At 40.9% G+C, this 20,639-nt stretch overlaps 1 protein-coding gene across 1 annotated transcript; it reads left to right on the top strand.

The window, feature by feature from the left end:
• The first annotated feature begins 3,980 nt into the window (after window positions 1–3,980).
• Window positions 3,981–18,940, top strand: LOC134216322 (ovochymase-2-like). Its single transcript, XM_062695236.1, has 4 exons — window positions 3,981–4,935; window positions 5,028–5,223; window positions 18,178–18,347; window positions 18,409–18,940. The coding sequence occupies exons 1-4, from the start codon at window positions 4,014–4,016 to the stop codon at window positions 18,783–18,785; spliced, it is 1,665 nt and encodes a 554-aa protein (XP_062551220.1). The 5' UTR covers window positions 3,981–4,013; the 3' UTR covers window positions 18,786–18,940.
• The last annotated feature ends 1,699 nt before the right edge of the window (window positions 18,941–20,639 follow it).

Here is a 20,639-nt window from a genome sequence, read left to right as displayed (position 1 = left end):
TTCGATTGCCGCGACTGTTGCCCCAGGCTTGATGTTTGGCATTCAAGTCGCCGGCAATGATATACTGGCCTTGCCTCCGCGTCAGCTTGACGATGTCCCTCCGAAGGGCAGCCGATGATCCATCGCCGGCTTTGGCCTGCGTTGGACAGTACGCCGCGATGAGCGCGATTGTGCCGACCGAAGTGGTGATTTCGACACCGATGGCCTCAATGACACTGAGCTGGAAACTTGGAAGCAGACGACAGTTGATGTTGTAGCGAAGAGCGATGGCCACACCACCTCCCCTGGTCGGCCGGTCGAGTCGCACGATGCGGAAGTCGGGGATGTTGATGTTCACCTCCGGTTTTAGGTGCGTTTCGGTGATGAACGCCACGTCTATTTCCTTCTCCTCAAGGAAATCCTTCAGCTCGATTGTTTTGCTCTTTAGCGAGCAAGCGTTCCAGTTGACCAGGCCCACCCTAGCAGCCATTTTCAATGATGAACATGCCAAGTGTGAAGACCTGGTCGAATCGGGTTTTGCAGCCGCGCAGTCGAGTGGCGAGCTGCGCGAAGATCGGCATCAGTTGCTCCGGAGTGTACAGCGGGGCAGATTCTTCCGGTGGGACGGCTTCGTTTTCCGACTGCCGACGGAACCCAGGAGGAGGAAGCGGGGGCCATTCGCTGGTGGATGGTGCCGACGATGCTGGAGCTTGGACCGATGCAGCTGCCGCTGCCAGTCGCTTGTGCGGCTGTAGCAATGGGAGTATTGGAATCACACGACGGGGAGCCGGGATAGCTGGAAAGTTCACCTCGTTGATTACAGGAACACGGTTCTTCTTCGGAATGGTCCTGGTGGAAGCCTTCTTCCGGATTTCCAGGAACTCGGCTCGCTTTGGGCAGCCCTTTGTGGTAGCCCGATGTTTGTCGCCACAGTTGGCGCATTTGGGATCGGCCACCTCCATTTTGTCGCACTCGTCAGTCGGATGGGGTTCGCCACACTTGTTGCAGCGCGGCTTCATGCGGCAGTTCCTGGTGCCGTGCCCGAAATTGAAGCAGTTGGTGCATTGCGTGACATCGCGGTGCACTGGCCGATATCGCTCCCAGTCAACGACGGTGTAATTTATAACGCCAACCAGCTTCAGGTCCTTCCAGGTAGTGGAACCGTGCTCCAGATGGATCAGGTAAAGCTGGTCGCGATATTTCCTCGCCTTGTCGTGACGAGCGATCTTGTGGACGGCTACTGGCTTCAGTCCGCAACTTTCAAGCTCTGCTTGGAGCTCTTCCTCCTTCATGTCGTGAAGTCCTCGCAGCAAGGCCTTGAGCGGCTTCGTGCCGGGGTGGTCATGAGTGTAGTACTCATACTTGTGGACCTCGAGGAACTCCACGACGGATTGATGATGGTCCCTGTTGGCCGGCATCACTTTCACGCCCTCGCTGCAGAGCCGAAAAGTACATTTCAACCCCTTAGCGATCAGCTGGCGAATTCAGCTGGTCGTAAATCCGGCGGATCGCCCTTCACAAACACGGGCGGGCACTTCTCCTTCCGCTCCGGTTGCACCTGCGGCAGCTGCGATTGCTGCTTCTTCCTCTTTTTCGGCGGATTGCCGGCGTCATCAAGCGGCAACGGCGAGAACACGTTGCTCTGCAAAAGCTGCTTGGAGGGGTTACCCGCGCCTCCAAGAGCAGTGCGCTTAGGCACTTTTCCAGCGACCGAATCGGCCACCGAGTCTCCCATGACGGGTCCGGGAGAAAATAACGCCAACGCGACAAGCGAAAACGTAAACAGCGAAAGAACGAGAAAAACACTTCGAAAAAATGCGCGAGCAAAAAACACGTCCGTACGTGTTGCTGTCTCGAACTGGAATGTTCGAAAAAAAGGAGATGGCTCGCACACGGCAGGCACTGCTTCTTTTATACACGAAGAAAATCTTCCGCTAGACCCGAAGGCCCGTGAGATACCGCATTCTGATGTCCGTGTTAGGAATACACGGGATTGATTACATATGAAATTTTTGGTAGCTTTGACAAGAATTGACATTTTCAATAGTCTATCGTTAAGAACCTTAAGTTTCAATGAAATATGCAAATTGCTGGAGAGTGTCCGAGTCGATTGATATATAAATATTGAAAATCCATCGAAAGATAAAGGCGCTAGTATCGTTTGAAATCTTCCCTTCCAGCGTAACGCTCTCGATTTCCAAAAATCTAAATGACACCCAGTATAGTAAAGAAAGACGTAAGTCCTACGTCAATTTTCAATTTTTTTGATGGGCCGCCTTTTTATTCGGCTTTATTTGATGCCCTGATGCTCTGGCCAACTTTTCAGCCAAATCGGCCAACGTTTGGGCGGTGCTAAATTCGTTGGAAGTTTATATGCAAAAATGTATGCAGAAACATCCAAAAACAGTGATTTGCAGTTGGACGGCACAATTTACAATCAAGAACAATGATACTCATTCAGTTCTTGTAGAATTAAATACAGAATTTTATGCTGAAAAGTAAAATATCCGACGAAAGGGCCCTGCGGTAAGACGCGCGGCTACAAAGCAAGACCATGCTGAGGGTGGCTGGGTTCGATTCCCGATGCCAGTCTAGGCAATTTTCGGATTGGAAATTGTCTCAACTTCCTTGGGCATAAAAGTATCATCGTGTTAGCCTCATGATATACGAATGCAAAAATGGTAACTTGGCTTAGAAACCTCGCAGTTAATAACTGTGGAAGTGCTAACACTAAGCTACGAGGCGGCTCTGTCCCAGTGTGGGGATGTAATGCCAATAAGATTAAGAAGAAGAAGAAGAAGACGACGAATCCGAGGGAAGAAAAGAGACAGCAATACAATTTTACTCAGTCACTGAGTTGATGAAAGTTCGAATAAAACTTTACCTATACCAATCGAAATCGAAAAAAAAAGTATTTTTTCACAATCGCCACTGTCAGCAACTTCCTACAACCGTATCATGCATCGATCGCATTTTAGCGGTCATGTGTGTATATCGGGAAATGGGTTAACCCAGTTTTGTGAATAATTATTCATACCGATGAATCAAAACATTAGCAATGAACTGCATTGTAGCTAATCAATTAACTAATTCGGTAGCGTGCGAATGCATCAGCGAATTAACAGAGGTATGAAAAACAATCCACGATTCATTTACCTAGTGGTGTTTTGTTTAGGCAAGATACATGAGAGCGATGCTTACTTTTTCTACGTGAATTTTGGACTTAACGTAGCCAAATTAATCAGAACATTTGGTGCTGCCAAGCAATCTAGCATTTTGTTATCTAAAGCTAAAATGCGCAAACCCAGCAGCCGATCGGTGAATAAAACAAAATGCCTATGAATGAAAGTATGACCTTTCATTACAACTTCAATGATCGAGGAAAGCAAACACGATAAATACAGAGGCAGTGGGCAAACCTGTCAGCAGCCATGGTGGGCGTTCACAGGATTGTGGCCGGTATATCGCCTCTAATGACGACGGGATGCTTAGGTAATTTATGCGCCGACATGTGTTTGATTCCGGTCAAACATGAACGGAATTTTGCGCCTCGCCGCCCTCTGATATGTGTTCGGCTTATGTTGTGGGTGTGCAAAATTGGTTTTCAAACGCATTTTTTTTCGCTTCACTGTTGCATGTTTCATGATGTGTATCACCGGCGATGGTCTTGGCAGTGATATGGGTTAGTTAAATTATGTACAACAGAGACATGGGCGTCTAGTCAAAAAACAGACCGTGTGGTATTTGTAGAGGAAAACGCTCAATTTAACACAATAATTCCGTAAAGTAGTGAAAGAAATATAAATCATGCAGAGAATGTGTTAGGTTGAACGACCATTTCATTTTCGTCTCGAATCCTGGGAACCCAGCTAACCCAGTTTCACTGCGATTAGAAGTAGACACTTTACCACTCAACCAAAGGCACCTTCTACTACACTTTACATTATATTGAAAGAAATTGATTAGCATATTCTCAGTCTTAGTCAACATCTAATCGCGTTCAGGTCAGGGTAATTCCCATTTAAACCAACGTCATGAGCGTATATCATTTCTATTGCACTCGTACTGCACTTCTCTCTTTTCTCGCGAACATCATCATACAATGCGCAAGTGGTGCCCCTCAACAGGATTCACTGCTCTGTGGAATACCAAAAATCAACCAAACGGATCTTATCATACGGGGCAAGGATACTACTCCTGGCGAATGGCCTTGGCATGTCGCTATCTACCATAGGATCTATTATTCGAACAAATACGTTTGCGGAGGAACACTGATCACCGAATCGTTTGTCTTAACTGCGGCCCATTGTGTCCAGAAGAAGAAGCTTCCGATTTCGGTCAAATTGATATTCGTCAGAATGGGAGCCTACGATCTGTCGGAATGGCATTCCAAGGAGCAGCAGCACTCGATTCAGAGAATTCATGTCCCAGAGAACCCAACACATCATCGGTTGACCTGTGACATAGCACTACTCGAACTGAGTACGGTGGTTGAATTCAATGAGTACATACAGCCGGCTTGTTTGATTGAGAAACTCGACTTAACGGGAGAGTACGGTCTGGCCATTGGATGGGGACTATCGGAGAACGATGAAGCCACTTACAGGTTGAAAAACGTGCTCATGCCTGTGGTCAGCGCCATCCGATGCTTGGAAAGTGATCGGCTATTTTTCGGACACACTTTAACGGAGGACGTATTTTGCGCCGGGTATACGAATGGAACAGCGGTGTGCAATGGCGATAGTGGAGGTGGCTTATTTTTCCAACAAGGTAATGCTTGGTTTATCGGAGGGATAGTTTCGTTTTCCCAATACGAGCCTAACAGTAATCGGTGCAACCCGCATGGATATGGTGCTTTTATGAAAGTTTTTAGCTATTTGCACTGGATTAAGGAAATCACGCACTATGAACATCATACTGATGAAGATGCCACTCGCGGAGATGATCGACGTGAAGGTTAGTTTGATCGGGAACTGCTGGAACAACAAGCAAGAGAAGGACTTTGGGGCGACAATTGATTGCAATAATTATTTTTTTTTAATTTGTAGGCAACTTTGTTTCATACTTTCCCAAGTACTGCGGTGTTACTAAACGTGAACGCCTGGCCGACAACACCACTTTTTTCCAATGGCCATGGATTGCTCAGGTGGTGGAAAAGCGTAACGAGACCGACACATTTTGTTCGGGTTCGCTCATCAACAGCCGATATGTCTTGACGTCTGCTACATGCGCTCTGTATAAGCCGTGAGTGAAGAATAGTTTATATATAGCAGCAATACCCTTTTTTGAATGTTTACATTTCTCATGTACTGAAAGCGGTAGGCATAATTTACATAAAGTTAGCTGTTAATTTCTGCACTGCAATGTGGCGAGAACCTTTCTCGTACAAACTTTTGTTGTTTGCTTCAATTAATATTTTTCGCTTAACTTTTCAAAAGGACCTAAATACCATTTTTTTCATGAATTAATTTGAATAGCGCAATCAACAGAACAACATGAAAGCTATTGATTGCTGTATTCAAATTAATTCATGAAAAAAATGTTACTTAGGACCTTTTGGAAAGTTAAGCGACATTTCTTCGAGGTGACCGTGTTCGGAATGAGGCTTTCCGGAAAATCCAATAAAATTCTACATAGATTTGAAAAAAAATATTTTAAAACTTCTAAAGAATTCTTTTTAAAATTTCAGATTTTTAAATAATTCGTTCGGAAATTATGGAGAGGTTTTTTCTCAAAGTTTTTCGGCAATTTTTACAAAACGTTTCAGAAATCCACTAGGAACTTCTTCAAGAATCTTTTATTAATTAATTGAAGAATTCTTCCAGGAATACCAAGAGAAGATTCACCTAAGGTTCCTAAACGATTTTCTTTCAAAATACTAGCAGAAATCCTGAATTGTGCCTACATTAGCCTGGCGGTTACAAAACAAGGTCATGCTCCAAGTGATTGGTAGGTGGAATTGAAAGTGATTCAATTCATATTACGGAGCATTATTGTGTTAGTTTTTTATGACATATGAATACAAAAATTGTGAATCGGCTTAGCAACGTTACTGTGGATGTGCTTAATACACACGAAGCTGCGATACGGTAATCCTTAAAAAGGGATAGGATGGTAACACAAAAAAAAGAAGTGATAATTCTTACAGGACATACCTGAAATTCTTATAGAAATTTTCAGGAACTGATAAAGGACACAAAGCCACAAATCGGCCATCTTTTTTTGTTTGGATTTTAACCACTGCAACCATTGAGGTATACCCCTTATTAGTGTTGGATCTACTCAGATCAGCGAGTTGCCATGTGGGCCTACCGCCATTATTGTCTGCTGATGCGAAGTACCCCAATCTGGTATTACCGTTTCGTTAAACATTACTACCATATTGGGGTTTGCTGTCCAGATATCGGTAAAACTTCATATGCTCTTCTCAAAGTACTTCTTTCTTCTCACGAATAGTGCTGAACAATCACGCAACAGTAAACAGATGTTGAGTGGTCTCAATCTCACAGTCAAAAAGCGACATATATTAGTTTGACTCCTGTTTATCTTTTTCACATGATATCTGACCGGACTATGACCTGTGACCAGATCAATAACTATTTTCATAGAACTTTTTTTTTTTCAGATTTAGCAATTTATTTGAAATTTTCTTGTTCGGAGTGATGGACTGTTTAGATTGTCTTAAGGCCTCTGAAGTAATCCACCTCGACTGTATCGTGGCATTTTTTTTTATCATCAGACTAAGGCCGGAGTGGCCTGTGCTGCACATAAAAAAATTTCTCCATTCAGCTCGGTCCATGGCTGCACTTCGCCAACCACGTAGTCTGCGGAGGGTCCGCAAGTCGTCCTCCACCTGATCGATCCACCTTGCCCGCTGTGCACCTCGCCTTCTTGTTCCCGTCGGATCGTTGTCGAGAACCATTTTCACCGGATTACTGTCCGACATTCTGGCTACGTGCCCGGTCCACCGCAGTCTTCCGATTTTCGCGGTGTGAACGATGGGTGGTTCTCCCAACAGCTGATGCAACTCGTGGTTCATTCGCCTCCTCCACGTACCTTCCGCCATCTGCACCACACCATAGATGGTACGCATCACTTTCCTTTCGAAAACTCCCAGTGCGCGTTGGTCCTCCACGAGCATCGTCCAGGTCTCGTGTCCGTAGAGAACTACCGGTCTTATAAGCGTTTTGTAGATAGTCAGTTTCGTACGGCGGCGATCTCTATTCGATCGGAGCGTCTTGCGGAGTCCAAAGTACGTACGATTTCCAGCCACTATGCGTCTTCGAATTTCTCTGCTGGTATCGTTTTCGGCGGTCACCAGTGAGCCCAAGTACACGAATTCTTCAACCACCTCGATTTCGTCACCACCGATAGAAACTCGTGGTGGGTGGCTCACATTGACCTCTCTTGAGCCTCTTCCTATCATGTACTTCGTCTTCGACGTGTTGATGACTAGTCCAATCCGTTTAGCTCGCTTTTCAGTCTGATGTAGGCTTCCTCCATCCTCTCAAAGTTACGTGCCATGATATCAATGTCGTCGGCGAAACCAAATAACTGGACGGACTTCGTAAAAATCGTACCACTCGTGTCAATCCCTGCCCTTCGTATTACTCCCTCCAAAGCGATGTTGAATAGCAGACACGAAAGACCATCACCTTGCCGTAACCCTCTACGCGTTTCGAAGGGACTCGAGAATGCCCCTGAAACTCGAACTACGCACATCACCCGATCCATCGTCGCCTTGATCAACCGTATCAGTTTATCCGGAAATCCGTTTTCGTGCATTAGCTGCCATAGCTGGTCCCGATCGATTGTATCATATGCCGCTTTGAAGTCGATAAATAGATGATGTGTGGATACGTTGTATTCGCGGCATTTCTGCAATACCTGACGTACCTGTATCGTGGCATCCTCCCATTTATTAATCTCCATTTGTATAACACATTTAGAAACTCTGCAAAAAGGTTCGAGTCCTATGAACTGGACACTTGAACTTTGTGTTGCGAGTATCCGCTTTTACATTTCCTTCAATGCCACAATGGCCTGGCCCCCAGTACAAATATACCTGGTTCGAAATGGCAATTTTATACCTTCCCAAACTAAATTAGACTGGCATTTACATGATTTTAATGCATTTGGAGCCGCCTGACTGTCTGAGAATATACAAATCTGGGATTGTTTGTATTTATTTGCAAGCATACGAATGTGCGCTCCAAGATGTCCAATATTTCTGCAAAGAAAACAGTAATCTACTTTCCCATTGGTATAGATAAGTCAAGTCCATCTAGTCGGGGCAGCAGGGACTTTGTCCAAGGGCTTGACGACCCCTCCCCATGGCCACTGTGAGTTAGACCGGGACCATCGTCCCTAACCCCTAATCCCAAGGCGTCAAGCGACCCGTGCCGAGGGGATGCATGGCCAGGGGGGTAAAATAATAAGCTAGGCCTTTAACGAAGCCTGTGGGGTACCTACCTGGGCACCCTCCACAGTAATTGTCCCTTACCGCGTCATGCTGGGCTCTGGCGTGGTGGACCTCTTTTCCCGACCAACTCGTGGGACCAAAATGGAAAACCAAGTCTATTCTTCAATTAGTGGTAGTAGTGTAGACGACAACCCCTTCGCAAGAGGTGGGTTGTTCAGGTCTCCGCCTAGGAGGCCAGAGGCAATAGTCGGCAGCTCAGTGCGCAGCGCCAGCGTGGGTCACTTAACCTTCATCTCGGCTAAAAAAACGTAGCGGTTATTGACGGCCCATGGCTTGTGGAGGCGATGAACCACAAACGCGATGGACTTTTGGCCTTCGAGGTGGCGACGGAACAGCTGGACGCCATCATCGACTTTGCGTTATCGAAGCATAATATCAGTAAGGACCTCAAGAGGAGCTTGCAAATACTTCGAAAGTCGATGCTGGACGCCAAGCTGGAGAGGACGGTCGGGACGGCCAAGTGTAAACCCGTGAAATCCGTGGAGTCAAGGTCTACCCAGACTGAGGCCCAAGGATTCGCGGAATCGGGCAAGGTCGAATCGACGAATGAGGGTAGCAAGAAGTCTAGGGTAGGCGCCAATCGCTCCAGGGGCGATGTCCTAGTCATCACGGTGGACGAGGCTAAGTACTCGAACGTCTTGAAGGTGATGAGAAGTGACATCAAGCTCGGTGAACTCGGCGCCGACGTACGTCGAATAAGACGTACCCGGATGTGCGAGATGATCCTCGAGCTGAAGCGGGGCGTCTCGCAAAAGGGCGCTGCCTACAATCATGAGGGCACTCGCGACGTAGGTGAATCTAAGGGTTAAAGACCTGGACGAGATCACCGAAGTCGAAGAGCTCGTCACGGCACTGCGGCGACAGTGTGAAGTAGAGACGCCCAACGCAGCCGTTCGGCTACGGAAAGGTCCGGCAGGGACGCAGGTAGCATTGGTTCGGCTATCTGCAGCAGACGCCTCCAAGGTAGTCAAGTTAGGGAGCGTCAAGGTGGGATGGTCGGTGTGCCCTGTGAGCATATACGAACAACCCGAAGTTTGCTTCAAGTGCCTGGAACCGGGGCACAAGCAATGGGACTGCAAAGGTCCTGACAGAAGCAATCTCTGCCGACGCTGCGGATTGGAGGGACATAAGGCACAATGCTGAACGAACCCTCCCAATTGTTTGATTTGTTCCAGCAAAGCTGTGAACAGCAAGCACCCCATGGGGGGTTCGATGTGTCCGGAGTTTAAGCGTGCTGCAAAATCACAGTGCAGGTAACGCAGCTGGCTTGCTCGGCCTCGCCCGAGTGTTTGGTGTGCGCAGGTTTTGAGGAAACGGCGGAACACGTGTTGTTCGTGTGCTCACGTTTTCGCGCAATGCGTGACCACATGCTTGCCACATGTGGTCTGGACACTACCCCGGACAACCTAGTTCGGAGGATGTGTAAAGATGAAGTTGGCTGGAACGCCGTTATCGGATATTGCCCAAATCGTCTCGGAGCTTCATGGGTCATACCGGTGGTCATGCTCTGTGGTCGAACTCGATCCTTTTATCGAACAAGTGGCCGCGCGAAGAATAACATGGTATCGTCGCTTTTGCGGCGTCGGTCAACCGGGCGGGTTCCAAACCCGAGGACGGAAAGGGGTCCTCGTCAAGGCTGGGTCAGGCGTAGGCACCGCGTCGGCAAGTTCCTTTGTGTGTCCCATTGCTTAGGAAGAAAAAAAAGATAAGTCAAGTCCTGGGCCTGTGATTTCTACCCCAGTAATGTCATTCATTTTTTTAACCATCTGTGAGGAACATAATAGATCCTGGTGGAATGTTTGGCGGTCTGTTTTTTACTACTGAGCGATTCCAAGCAACAGCATCAAAATTTAAGAAAATTTTTAATTCATGATTTTCTATTGAGTTGAAACTTTGCACAGTTTTTCAATTTCATCTAAATCGTCATTTTTCGATATCAAATCTTCATATTGAGTCACGACTAACTTTTCAAAAGGGTGTATGTGAAAATGGTTCAAAAATATTTAAAAAGCTGCACAGCAAAAACGGAATGTTCGATTGTTATGATTTTTTCAGCAAAGTTAGACAACTAAATGGTGATTCTTAAGAAAATGTGCACAGTAAAAAAAAAAATTTTTTTGCCTTTAAAAATATAATTTTTGTCACAAAAACTCAAATATCTCAAAACCCTATCTTTTTTCGAACGTATTTTTTTTAGGGAAAACGGTCCATTATATTAGCTATCTACCATAAAAATTTGGTGATGGTAAACTAATAAACAAAAAAGTTATGACATTTCAAACATTTCACAATTTTCACATATAGTAAACAAAAAAAAATTTCCGTGTATTTTTTTTCAAGAATCGCAGTTTGATGCTTATTTTATTGTTAAGGGCCTTGCGTGCGTTAAACAAGTTGTTTTTATGATATTCCATATTTATGTATTCATCGATATTATGTATATTATATGTATAAATATTATATGTATAAATAAATAAAAATTAATATTATCCTAAGTATTAAATTAAATGTGGCAGTTACACAATGTTGTTATAGAAACTCTAAGAGTTTTGGGTTTGAATTTTGGTATGGGTTATGATATCATGAAAACAGTTTATTAATACTTATTTTTTATTTATTTTTATTCAAATTTTTAAAAATATCGAACACTTTTGAATTACTATCAGCACAGTTTGAGTATAGTTTTGCTTTAATTTTATTTTCCGACAATGGAATGAAACAGTGAAATTTTTGGGTTCCTTGGATCGTTTTCGCGTTATTAAATTGCTCGCTGAGCTCTGAAGCCTTTATTTCGTACTCTTCAGTAGTAGTAAAACAAAATGATAATTTGGTTAAATCTTTTCTTTTCTACGATTTACCCAATCAAAAGTTCTTTCGCAGTTTTAATTGGATGCTCACGTTCTTTGGCTAAACTTGCTCTTGTGGCCATGCGCTTTATTGTTCCTCCAATAGCATCACAAGGACCTTTGCCATGTGATGTAGCAAAAAATGCCATTCTGCATCAATTCCGTACATTGATTTAAATTGACATAGGCTCGAAAAATTCTTACGATTTTTGTACTGCGACGCTGCTCCATCAGACATGAAATATATCTTTTTGACTTCTTTATGCTTATCAACGCGTAAAAAGTTAATCATTTTTTCAATGAACAAGTTTACGGATACTGAATCGTGTCTTAAATCTTCGGAAATTATAATAAAACTTAAGTGTTCAATTTGCGTACTTCCATTAAAATAAATAAGGAATGGATGAATTGTAGCTTGTTGTACGTTCCAGTGATGGGACTGCACTTCATCTTGCAATACAAAGCTGTAATTTTCAGAAAATCACAAATGACTAAAAATTCACCATTTTGTAATGTATTTTTCGTATTTTTAAAAAGCTGGATTGTTCTGTTTTAATGAAATCGTGAGGGATTAAACTTTCTAATTTCAAGCAAAAATATGACACAAACTCATCTACAGGTTTTACAATAGTTTCTATGTCACACCTATCCGTGGTCACCCATTGCTCAAATGATAACTGATCAATATATTTTTCTTCAAACTCAGCGAATAAAGTATTTTCCAATGATGAAGAATCTGGACAATCCGAACAAGATCGTAAATAGCAGTTTGATGTTGTATTTTCACACAAAAGACTACCAGTTAACATTTTAGTATCCTTTGTTAAATTGATTCTTTTCAAACTATGTAAAATAAGATTAATATTCTCATGGGTTGTGCACACACACACATTATGTGTTCCTGAATTGGATAGAAGCTTACATTGCCTTGGCCGAAGGCTTGCAAATGAGGAAAAACCTATTTTAATATTATCGTGAATTTCCTTGAAGCGTGTGTACGCTTCTTTCAAAGTCGTCATCATTAATCGTTTTTGGATTGCTTGACGCTTTCCATCTTTTTTTACTGATACATAATCTTTTTGACCAGGCATAGCTCGACTTACTTCATCATCTTCAAAACATTGAACTACTATTTCTTTTGTCTCATCTGTTAATGCAGTACTAGACCTAGTATTTTTGGTTGAAAGACAGTTATTCTTCAATTGTTTTGCCTCTTTTACTGTATTTCTATTGGTTTTGAACTCATCAATGGCATCCTGAATAGACCACGAACTTGGCAGCATCGACAAAATCAATAATTTTTCTTTCCTTGTCGTGGCTGCATTCGAGAACCTTTCCTTCATATTTATAATTACCTCATCGTAGTCTGTATTTTCCACATCATCAGGTCCTAATTTGAAGAGGTTTCTTCGTACAGCTTCGTTTATTTCACGGTATTTTTTCTCCGGGTAATAAACGTAGTCCATCTTACTCCATTTAATCGGAGTCACTTTTATCCCAGCTATGCCCTCGTTAACCTTCTGTCTGTGCTCAAAAAAACTTACGTTGTCTGTGCTCTGGGGTCAAATTGACCCCAAATTGAAATTGCTATAACTTTTTTAATGTTTGGCCAATTTTTGATTTTTTGGGCTGTTTCGAAAGATAAATTAATCATCTTTCAGGTCGTTACCAAAGATTGACTATAGGTGGGCGGGTACATCGCGGGGAGGGGTTTTAGTGAACAAGGGTACAAAAACAGTGATTTTTCATGATTATTTTACTTATATCTGAAAATCCTACCCATTTTGAACTGCAACTTTTTGAAAAAGGCTACGCAGGAAGGCATGTGCTTTGGCATGAGGTGTTGATAAGTTTAGAACTCGGCCGCCAGGTTCTGGTATATTTGAATTCATTATTTTAGACTACTCAAGATATTCCGATATATAGAATTCTCCTCAGTGTAAATATTCTTATCGCACAAATTAAAAAATGGGAAGAAGTGCTCATTATATTGAGCACCGCTTTGTAGTGCTAGACATCCTGAACAATGTTGTCGAATACAACTTGGGTGTAGGTATGAGGGATCTCAAGCTAAAGCAATATTTCATATATGCAAGAATATTGCAAGTACACTAGCGCCGCCTATTTGTAAATTTCCTTATTATTTATTCCGTCACATGACAGTCTATTTCCACCAGACGAACTTTGTTACAGACGTCATCTTTACAAATTTCGAAATTGTGCGATAAGAATATTTACAATGAGGAATATTCCATACATCGGAGTTACTTGAGTAGTCTAAAATAATGAATTCAAATATACCGCCACCTGGCGACCAAGCGCTAAACTAATCAAAGTCTCATGTCAAAGCAGACGCCTTCTTGCATAACCTTTTTGAAAAGATGCAGTCCAAGATGGGTAGGATTTTCAGATATAAGTAAAATAAGCATGAAAAATCACTGTTTTTGTACCCTTTTATACTAAAACCCCTCCCCGCGATGTACCCGCCCACCTATAGTCACTCTCTGGTATCGATCTGAAAGATGATTAAATTATCTTTCGAAACAGCCCCAAAAATTCTAAATTTGCCAAACATTAGAAAAGTTGTAGCAATTTCAATTTGGCGTCAATTAAACCCCAGAGCACAGACGACGTAAGTTTTTTGAAAAAAGTACACTGTAGTGCATATTTTCAAAATTTTTCAAGCGAATTTGCATTCAGGAGACAGATCTCGGGGATTTTTACCAAACTACCAAAAATTAGGAAAATCGGTTAAAAACTTTAAAAAAAATGGCAGCCACTCAAAGTGACCTAGGGTCATATTGACCCCAGAGCACAGACAAAAGGTTAAAGCGTTCGATGTTGACCTTTTGGATACACTCATCTTCCGATTGATTTGTTGAAACAGATTTCGCTGATGGTACGGTGGCAAGGCTCTCAGCACTTAATACTTCTGGTAATTCCTCAGTTGTTGTCGATACATCTGGCAATTCCTCAGTTGCTGTCGTTTTCGAACTTCCTGCGCTCTGCTCAACCGATGATATACAGATTGCTCTTTTGTCAACGTTTAGACGGCAGGACGTGCAAATGCGTAAATTTGTATTCAATGTGGACATTGGAGCATAACTAGTCGCTTTCAGTTTATCTATGGTGCTTTCGGTGAGATTTCGTAACCACTTTTTTCCATCAAACGGCCTACAACAGTTGAGAAAGCGGCTACTCATGTTGTTCGTAATATTTCAATAAACAAAATCACTTTTAAGTTTTTACTGACTAGTTTGGTGTCATTTGTTGACTGAAGAAAAAAATTACTATAAGATCTTTAACAACCTTAGGAGTAGTAATTTTTTGCTTTTTCGTGAGCATTGTCATGGTATGTACCTATCATGCATTTGTTGTTGTTGAAGATACCTGTTTCCTCCCGATCATAAAGTCTATTCTCTAAGAGGTATATTTTTGCAGGTAAACTATAGACGTACACGTGTATATAAATCTTTGATTTTGCAGCTTTTGTCTTAAAAATAACATTTCTGATATGTTTCTATCAACGTTATTATCAACAGGTTTCAACACTATTAAAATTTTCGCCAGTCACGTGCAATGAAAATTATGACACTATCAATACTTTTGATCACAACACTGGATCGTGTCTAAGTTTCTTATAGATGCTATGAATAATTAAATCAAAATATCATGAAAACAACTTGTTTAAATCACGTCCCTTAACAATAAAATCTGCATCAAACTGCAATTCTCGAAATAACTTACACAGAAAAAAATTTTTTTTACTAAATGTGAAAATTGTGAAATGTTTGAAATGTCATAACTTTTTTGTTTATTAGTTTACCATCACCAAATTTTTATGGTAGATAGCTAATATAATGGACCGTTTTCCCTAAAAAAATTACGTTCGAAAAAAGATAGGGTTTTGAGATATTTGAGTTTTTGTGACAAAAATAATATTTTTAAAGGCAAAAAAAATTTTTTTTTTACTGTGCACATTTTCTTAAGAATCACCATTTAGTTGTCTAACTTTGCTGAAAAAATCATAACAATCGAACATTCCGTTTTTGCTGTGCAGCTTTTTAAATATTTTTGAACCATTTTCACATACACCCTTTTGAAAAGTTAGTCGTGACTCAATATGAAGATTTGATATCGAAAAATGACGATTTACACGGACAGATAAATCAACCCAAACTTTGAGTTCAATATACGCACTTATGAGAATATAGCAGAAAAAATTTACCCAAATTTGGGTAGTTTTCCCTTTCTTTCCCATGATTGCTATCAAAACTAGAGCAAGATGCAAACACCTCACCGAGGTTGCTCAGCCCAATAACCCAAATTTGAGTAAATTCAATATTCTCTATTTTGGGTTGATTAAGGTCCGCTTTGGATAAATTAAACTCAGCTTTGGGTAAATTGTTTACATGGGATTAAAGGCAAACTACCTAGTGCCAGAAAAGCCATTTTACTCAAATTTGGGTTATTGGCCCAAACCACGGTTTTGAGTGCAAACAACCCACTTTTGGGTAGTTTTGGTTTTCAGTGTAGATGAAATTGAAAAACTGTGCAGAGTTTCAAATATTTTCGAAATGGTCGCTCAGGATCGATTTACATGCCCCCGTGGAATGCCTCACTGTGTATGGTATATCTAGGTTCAGGCCCTTTCCAACCAGTCTTCGTTCATTACTACGATTGGATTAATAAGAAAATCTCTCAGTATACTAATATGTCCTAAAAGATTGCCTTCTAAAAACTCATTACATCTTCGTAATCTTAGTGCACATACAGCTTCCATTCCACTGTGGTCCAGGATACAAATTTACGCGGAAAGATGCATTTTACGCCAAAACTGTACTTTTTTTTAGAAAAAACTGTTGTTCTACAAAATTGTTCGAAATATTAATGCCATCATTATGGTGCTACCAAAAAATAGGGTGGCCCATCTTATAAAAAAATTGAATTTTTTTTTTATTCCTCGGAATATTGACATGTTATATTCTACAAAGTTGTAGCGCAGCTTTTTCAATCAATTTTGCTAAAAAAACTTTTTTTGTAGCTCTTGAGTTGGCTGATATAGAGCAATTTTACCTAATTGGATTAGGGTGTACCTCAAGAAAACAGTATTTTTGATCTACTTTTTTTTTGTTTTAGATTTCTCGAAAAAGTCGTCTTCAGGTAACTTTTAGAGCTCAAAACAATGCAGCTTTCGATGGGTAAATATGCTCAATATCTTTTTTCGATCTAAAGTTTTAATCGTTTTTCTGTCAAAATTACATTTTTTTCATAAGTCGATATCTCCGGTTAGGGCAGACCAAAAAATATATTTACACGGCATTTGAAAGAGAAATTCGTATTCTTTATTATGTCAAAAAATTGGGGATATGTTATTTTTTTTATCTCAAGTTTTACCAATTTTACTAAAATCATGTTTTTTTCAAATAAATTGATATAACTCGACATTGGAAGAAGATACAGACGATATTCTTATAGCAAAACACGCGTTTTGAAAAGCCACAAAAGTCTTCAGAAGATGAAATTCAAAATTGATTGAAATGAGCTGCGCTACAACTTTGTAGAACTCAACAAGTCAATACTCCGAGATGATTAGAGAATAATCTTTTCATGTAATCTCGTCCTATTCTCAAGAATGGGAGATATTTTTGAATTTTAATATATATTAATATATTTGTTTGAAAAACTACAGTTGCCTATCAGAAGTAAGGGGAAACTGTTTCTATCCAGAATTGCGTTAAATTCTTTTGATTTTATCGACAGGTAACATGTAACAACATTCCACTAAACATAATCAGAAAATATTTGCAGTTTATTTCTATTATTTCTGCTGGGTGAAAATGAAACATTATACGCGAGTAATTTTATTACAACCAAAACAAATAATTATATAATAACACTATTGTATTAGCTTTTTCTGCATCTAGGCTATGATTCAAAGCGGAAGAGTCATTTGGTCGAAAGCCATTTGACCGAATGCCACTAGGTCGAACCCCATTTGGCCGAATAGGACACAGTGAAAAGTGAAAAATCAAGAATGAGAAGTGAGACGTCTCAGTTCTCACTCCTCATTTCTCACTTCTTCCTGTGAAAAGTGAGAAGCGCGAAGTGAGTAGTGAGACGTCTCACTACCCATTTAGAAAAATCTCTCTTCCGATATTCTAGAATTCAGTGTTGAGTAAAACTGAAACTCTCAAAACTCATGAACGATTCAAATCAAACGTGAGTAGATACGCACCCAACTCAGCACCTAAAAAATCATGAATGAGTTGGATCATCCATTTGAATCATCGCAAGTTTTCTTTTGTTCTCATTCGCAAATTAACAGTGAATTAACACATAGAACAATGGATACTCTTGCGTGTGTAAACAATAAATTTCCCCCAAATTGTTTTTAAACACTTTTTGGAGCGAAATGATTTTTTGGGAAATAAGTGAAATGATCCGTTTTAGCATGAAAAACTCAGACGTGATGCATTCCTTTAAACTCGCAAACGAATTAGTTTGCACGGGAGCGCTCAATGATTGAATTTTATGAATGTTTTTACCAACACTGAATCCGAATAATTCCTCTCTTTGACAATTTTGGGGAATTTCTCCATCACGAGCCATGAGGTTATCTTCTCCCATGAATTAAAGGATTCTTTTTCTCCTCGCATTCTGAGGAACTTACGTAAAAAGCGACCCCTGTGTATATAGATTACTTGGGCTGTTTCAAATTAATCACAAAATGCTCAGAAGTAAAGAATGGTCATAACAAACTGTATCGTTTCGATATTACTACTATTTTATTATTACCTACTAAAAAAGGAATTACATGCAAAATTGCTTCGTTCCCCTAATTCAAATAATTTATTCATTTTAAAACAGGTACCGTGTCATCTTGGGGATGCATCAGTGTGAAACCTCGTATAATCGATGTCAACCACCAGTGCAGCAATATTTTATTAAGTCAATCTTGGTGCACCAAGAATTCAACAGATTAGCTTTGAAAAACGACATTGCATTGATTCGATTGACTCGAGATGTCCAATTCGAAGGTAAATTCCCAGATAATATTATGTCGAACCTTCCGTAACCCATGCTTTACTTCAAACATAGATCATATCCAGCCAGTGTGTCTCCCGGTGACACCCAAACTACGGCAATCACGTCATCCAAAATACAGCGTGTCTGTCTTTTCCGATGGTCGATATCATCAAAATTCCACCCTTTCGGAGCAGAGTCGTTCCGAATGCCAGAAGAGAAATGCGACATTGGACTACCGACAACTTTGCATGGCCAGTGGCGGCTTCTACAAAGGAAACAACGGTGCTCCCCTTGGATATGTTGATTACCTTGGGGGACCTCGTTTTATACAGTTTGGAATTGCATCCTACCCGGCATCAACGGACATGAATTTTGGACCAACAGTGTTCACCAAAGTGGCGGCGTACATCAACTGGATAGTGGAGAATACAAATAAAAATGTTTGGTGAAATTGAAACTTGATCGATATTAAAGTTCAGTTTAGAATTGCAATCACTTATAGCCCAGCAGATACGCAAAATACATAACGATGTTGTGAGCTACCGGTCTTTTGGTACAGGAATCCTGCATGAGAAAGGAACTTGTAATTCCATGATAGCAAAAATAAAGCAAATTCAATATAATCACATCGTATTTTAAATTGTTTTTCCCGTCTTATTGTGTTGCGAGGTAGTAACTATTTGCTTCATGAATCAAACATCAGAAGTGGGAAGTACAAAGTATGATGTACGCTGGCTGGTATTGGGATGAATCGGAATAAACATTTCACATTATACGTTCATACATTTTCAATATCTGTGGCACTCAAAGCTTTTTCTTGCTTTGGAAGCATGTTTGTTGAAGAATAAAGAAGAATGGACCACGATTCAATTGGAGCCGTTCAATGATCTGCTGTTAGAAGCACTTTGTTAGCTACACGATGGCTTTCTCGTTGTTGTCGATGTGGAAAGGGAAAAATATACGTTAGACTAACTCACTCATCCACCTTTGCTAAAAATAAAACTACGCAGCTTCGCAAAAACTTGCGCTTCATGGATATAGGTAATTCATGTACAGGGGTTCAGCAAAAACGTTGAGATAGGTCGTCGAAATCAAATCAAATTTTATCAGATTTTGATTTTGTAATTCTGAAAGTTTTCTCTCCTCATCCAAAAACTTGGGAACTGATACTTCACTGTCAAGGGTCGCTAGACTAATAGGCTTATACCGATTGTGTCAAATTGGATCAATAGGAGACATGGCCAGATTAACTTCCACTTTACACATGTGTTATCTGAATAATGCTTCCTGTCCGGAGTACGCAGGAGTGGTAGAATCGACGGAACATTTGAAAATCATATGCCCACGATTTGATATTGAGCGTTGGTGGCATCTTGAAGAACGTCAACTGCTGCGTTAGAGATTACTGTGACACACTGTAGATACTAAGCTCGCTATTGCAACGGTTGACGCCGCGGGTGAGCTGCGGGGTTCTCTGAAGGGTCAGATAAATAGTGCGGCGGCCTATGTGACTCATATATGGTGGTCATTATTTCCTTCTTCCTTCTCCCTTCATCATTCTTCCTTTTGCCTTCTTCCTTCTTCCTTTTTCCTTCTTCATTTTCCTTCTTCCTTTATCTTTCATCTTTCTTCCTTCTTCCTTCTTCCATCTTCCTTCAACCTACATCTACATCTTCCTTACTTCTTCTTTTCTTCCTTTTTCTTTCTTTCTTATTTCTGCTCTATTCTTTCTTCTTCTCTTTTCCTTCTTCCTTTTTCCTTCTTCCTTCGTCATTCTTCCCTCTTCTTTCTTCCTACTCCCTTCTTCTTTCTTCTTTTTTCCTCCTTTCTTCTTCCTTCTCCCGTCTTCCTCCATCATTCTTATTTATTCTTTCTTCCTTCTCTCTTTTTCCTTCTTCTTTCTTCTTTATTCCTTCTTCCTTATTCCTTCTTCCTTCTTCCTTTTTTCTTCTTTCTTCTTTCTTTTTTTCTTTTCCTTCATACATCTTCCATTTTTCCTTTTTTCTTCTACCCTTTTCCTTCCTCCTTCTACCTGTTTCTCTCCTTTTTCTTCTTACTTCCTTCGTCTTTCTTCCTTCTTCTTTCTTTTTTATTTCTTTGTCCTTCTTCTGCATCCCTTCTTTCTTCCTTGTTCCTTCGTTTTTCTTTCCTTCTTCTTTCTTTCTTTGTACTAATTTTTCCTTCCGTCTTCCTGCATCCTTCTTCCTTTGTCCTTCTTCTTTATCCCTTCTTTCTTTTTCTTGTTTCCTTCTTTTTTCTTTCAGTTTCCTTTTCACTTTTCCATTTCCCTAAATTCTTTTTTC

The sequence above is a fragment of the Armigeres subalbatus genome, chromosome 2, assembly GCF_024139115.2.
Source record: "Armigeres subalbatus isolate Guangzhou_Male chromosome 2, GZ_Asu_2, whole genome shotgun sequence".
In the NCBI taxonomy this organism is placed as follows: Eukaryota; Metazoa; Arthropoda; class Insecta; order Diptera; family Culicidae; genus Armigeres; species Armigeres subalbatus.
The sequence above is the reverse complement of the archived record's forward strand: the minus strand, read 5'-3'. Positions and strand labels throughout refer to the sequence as shown.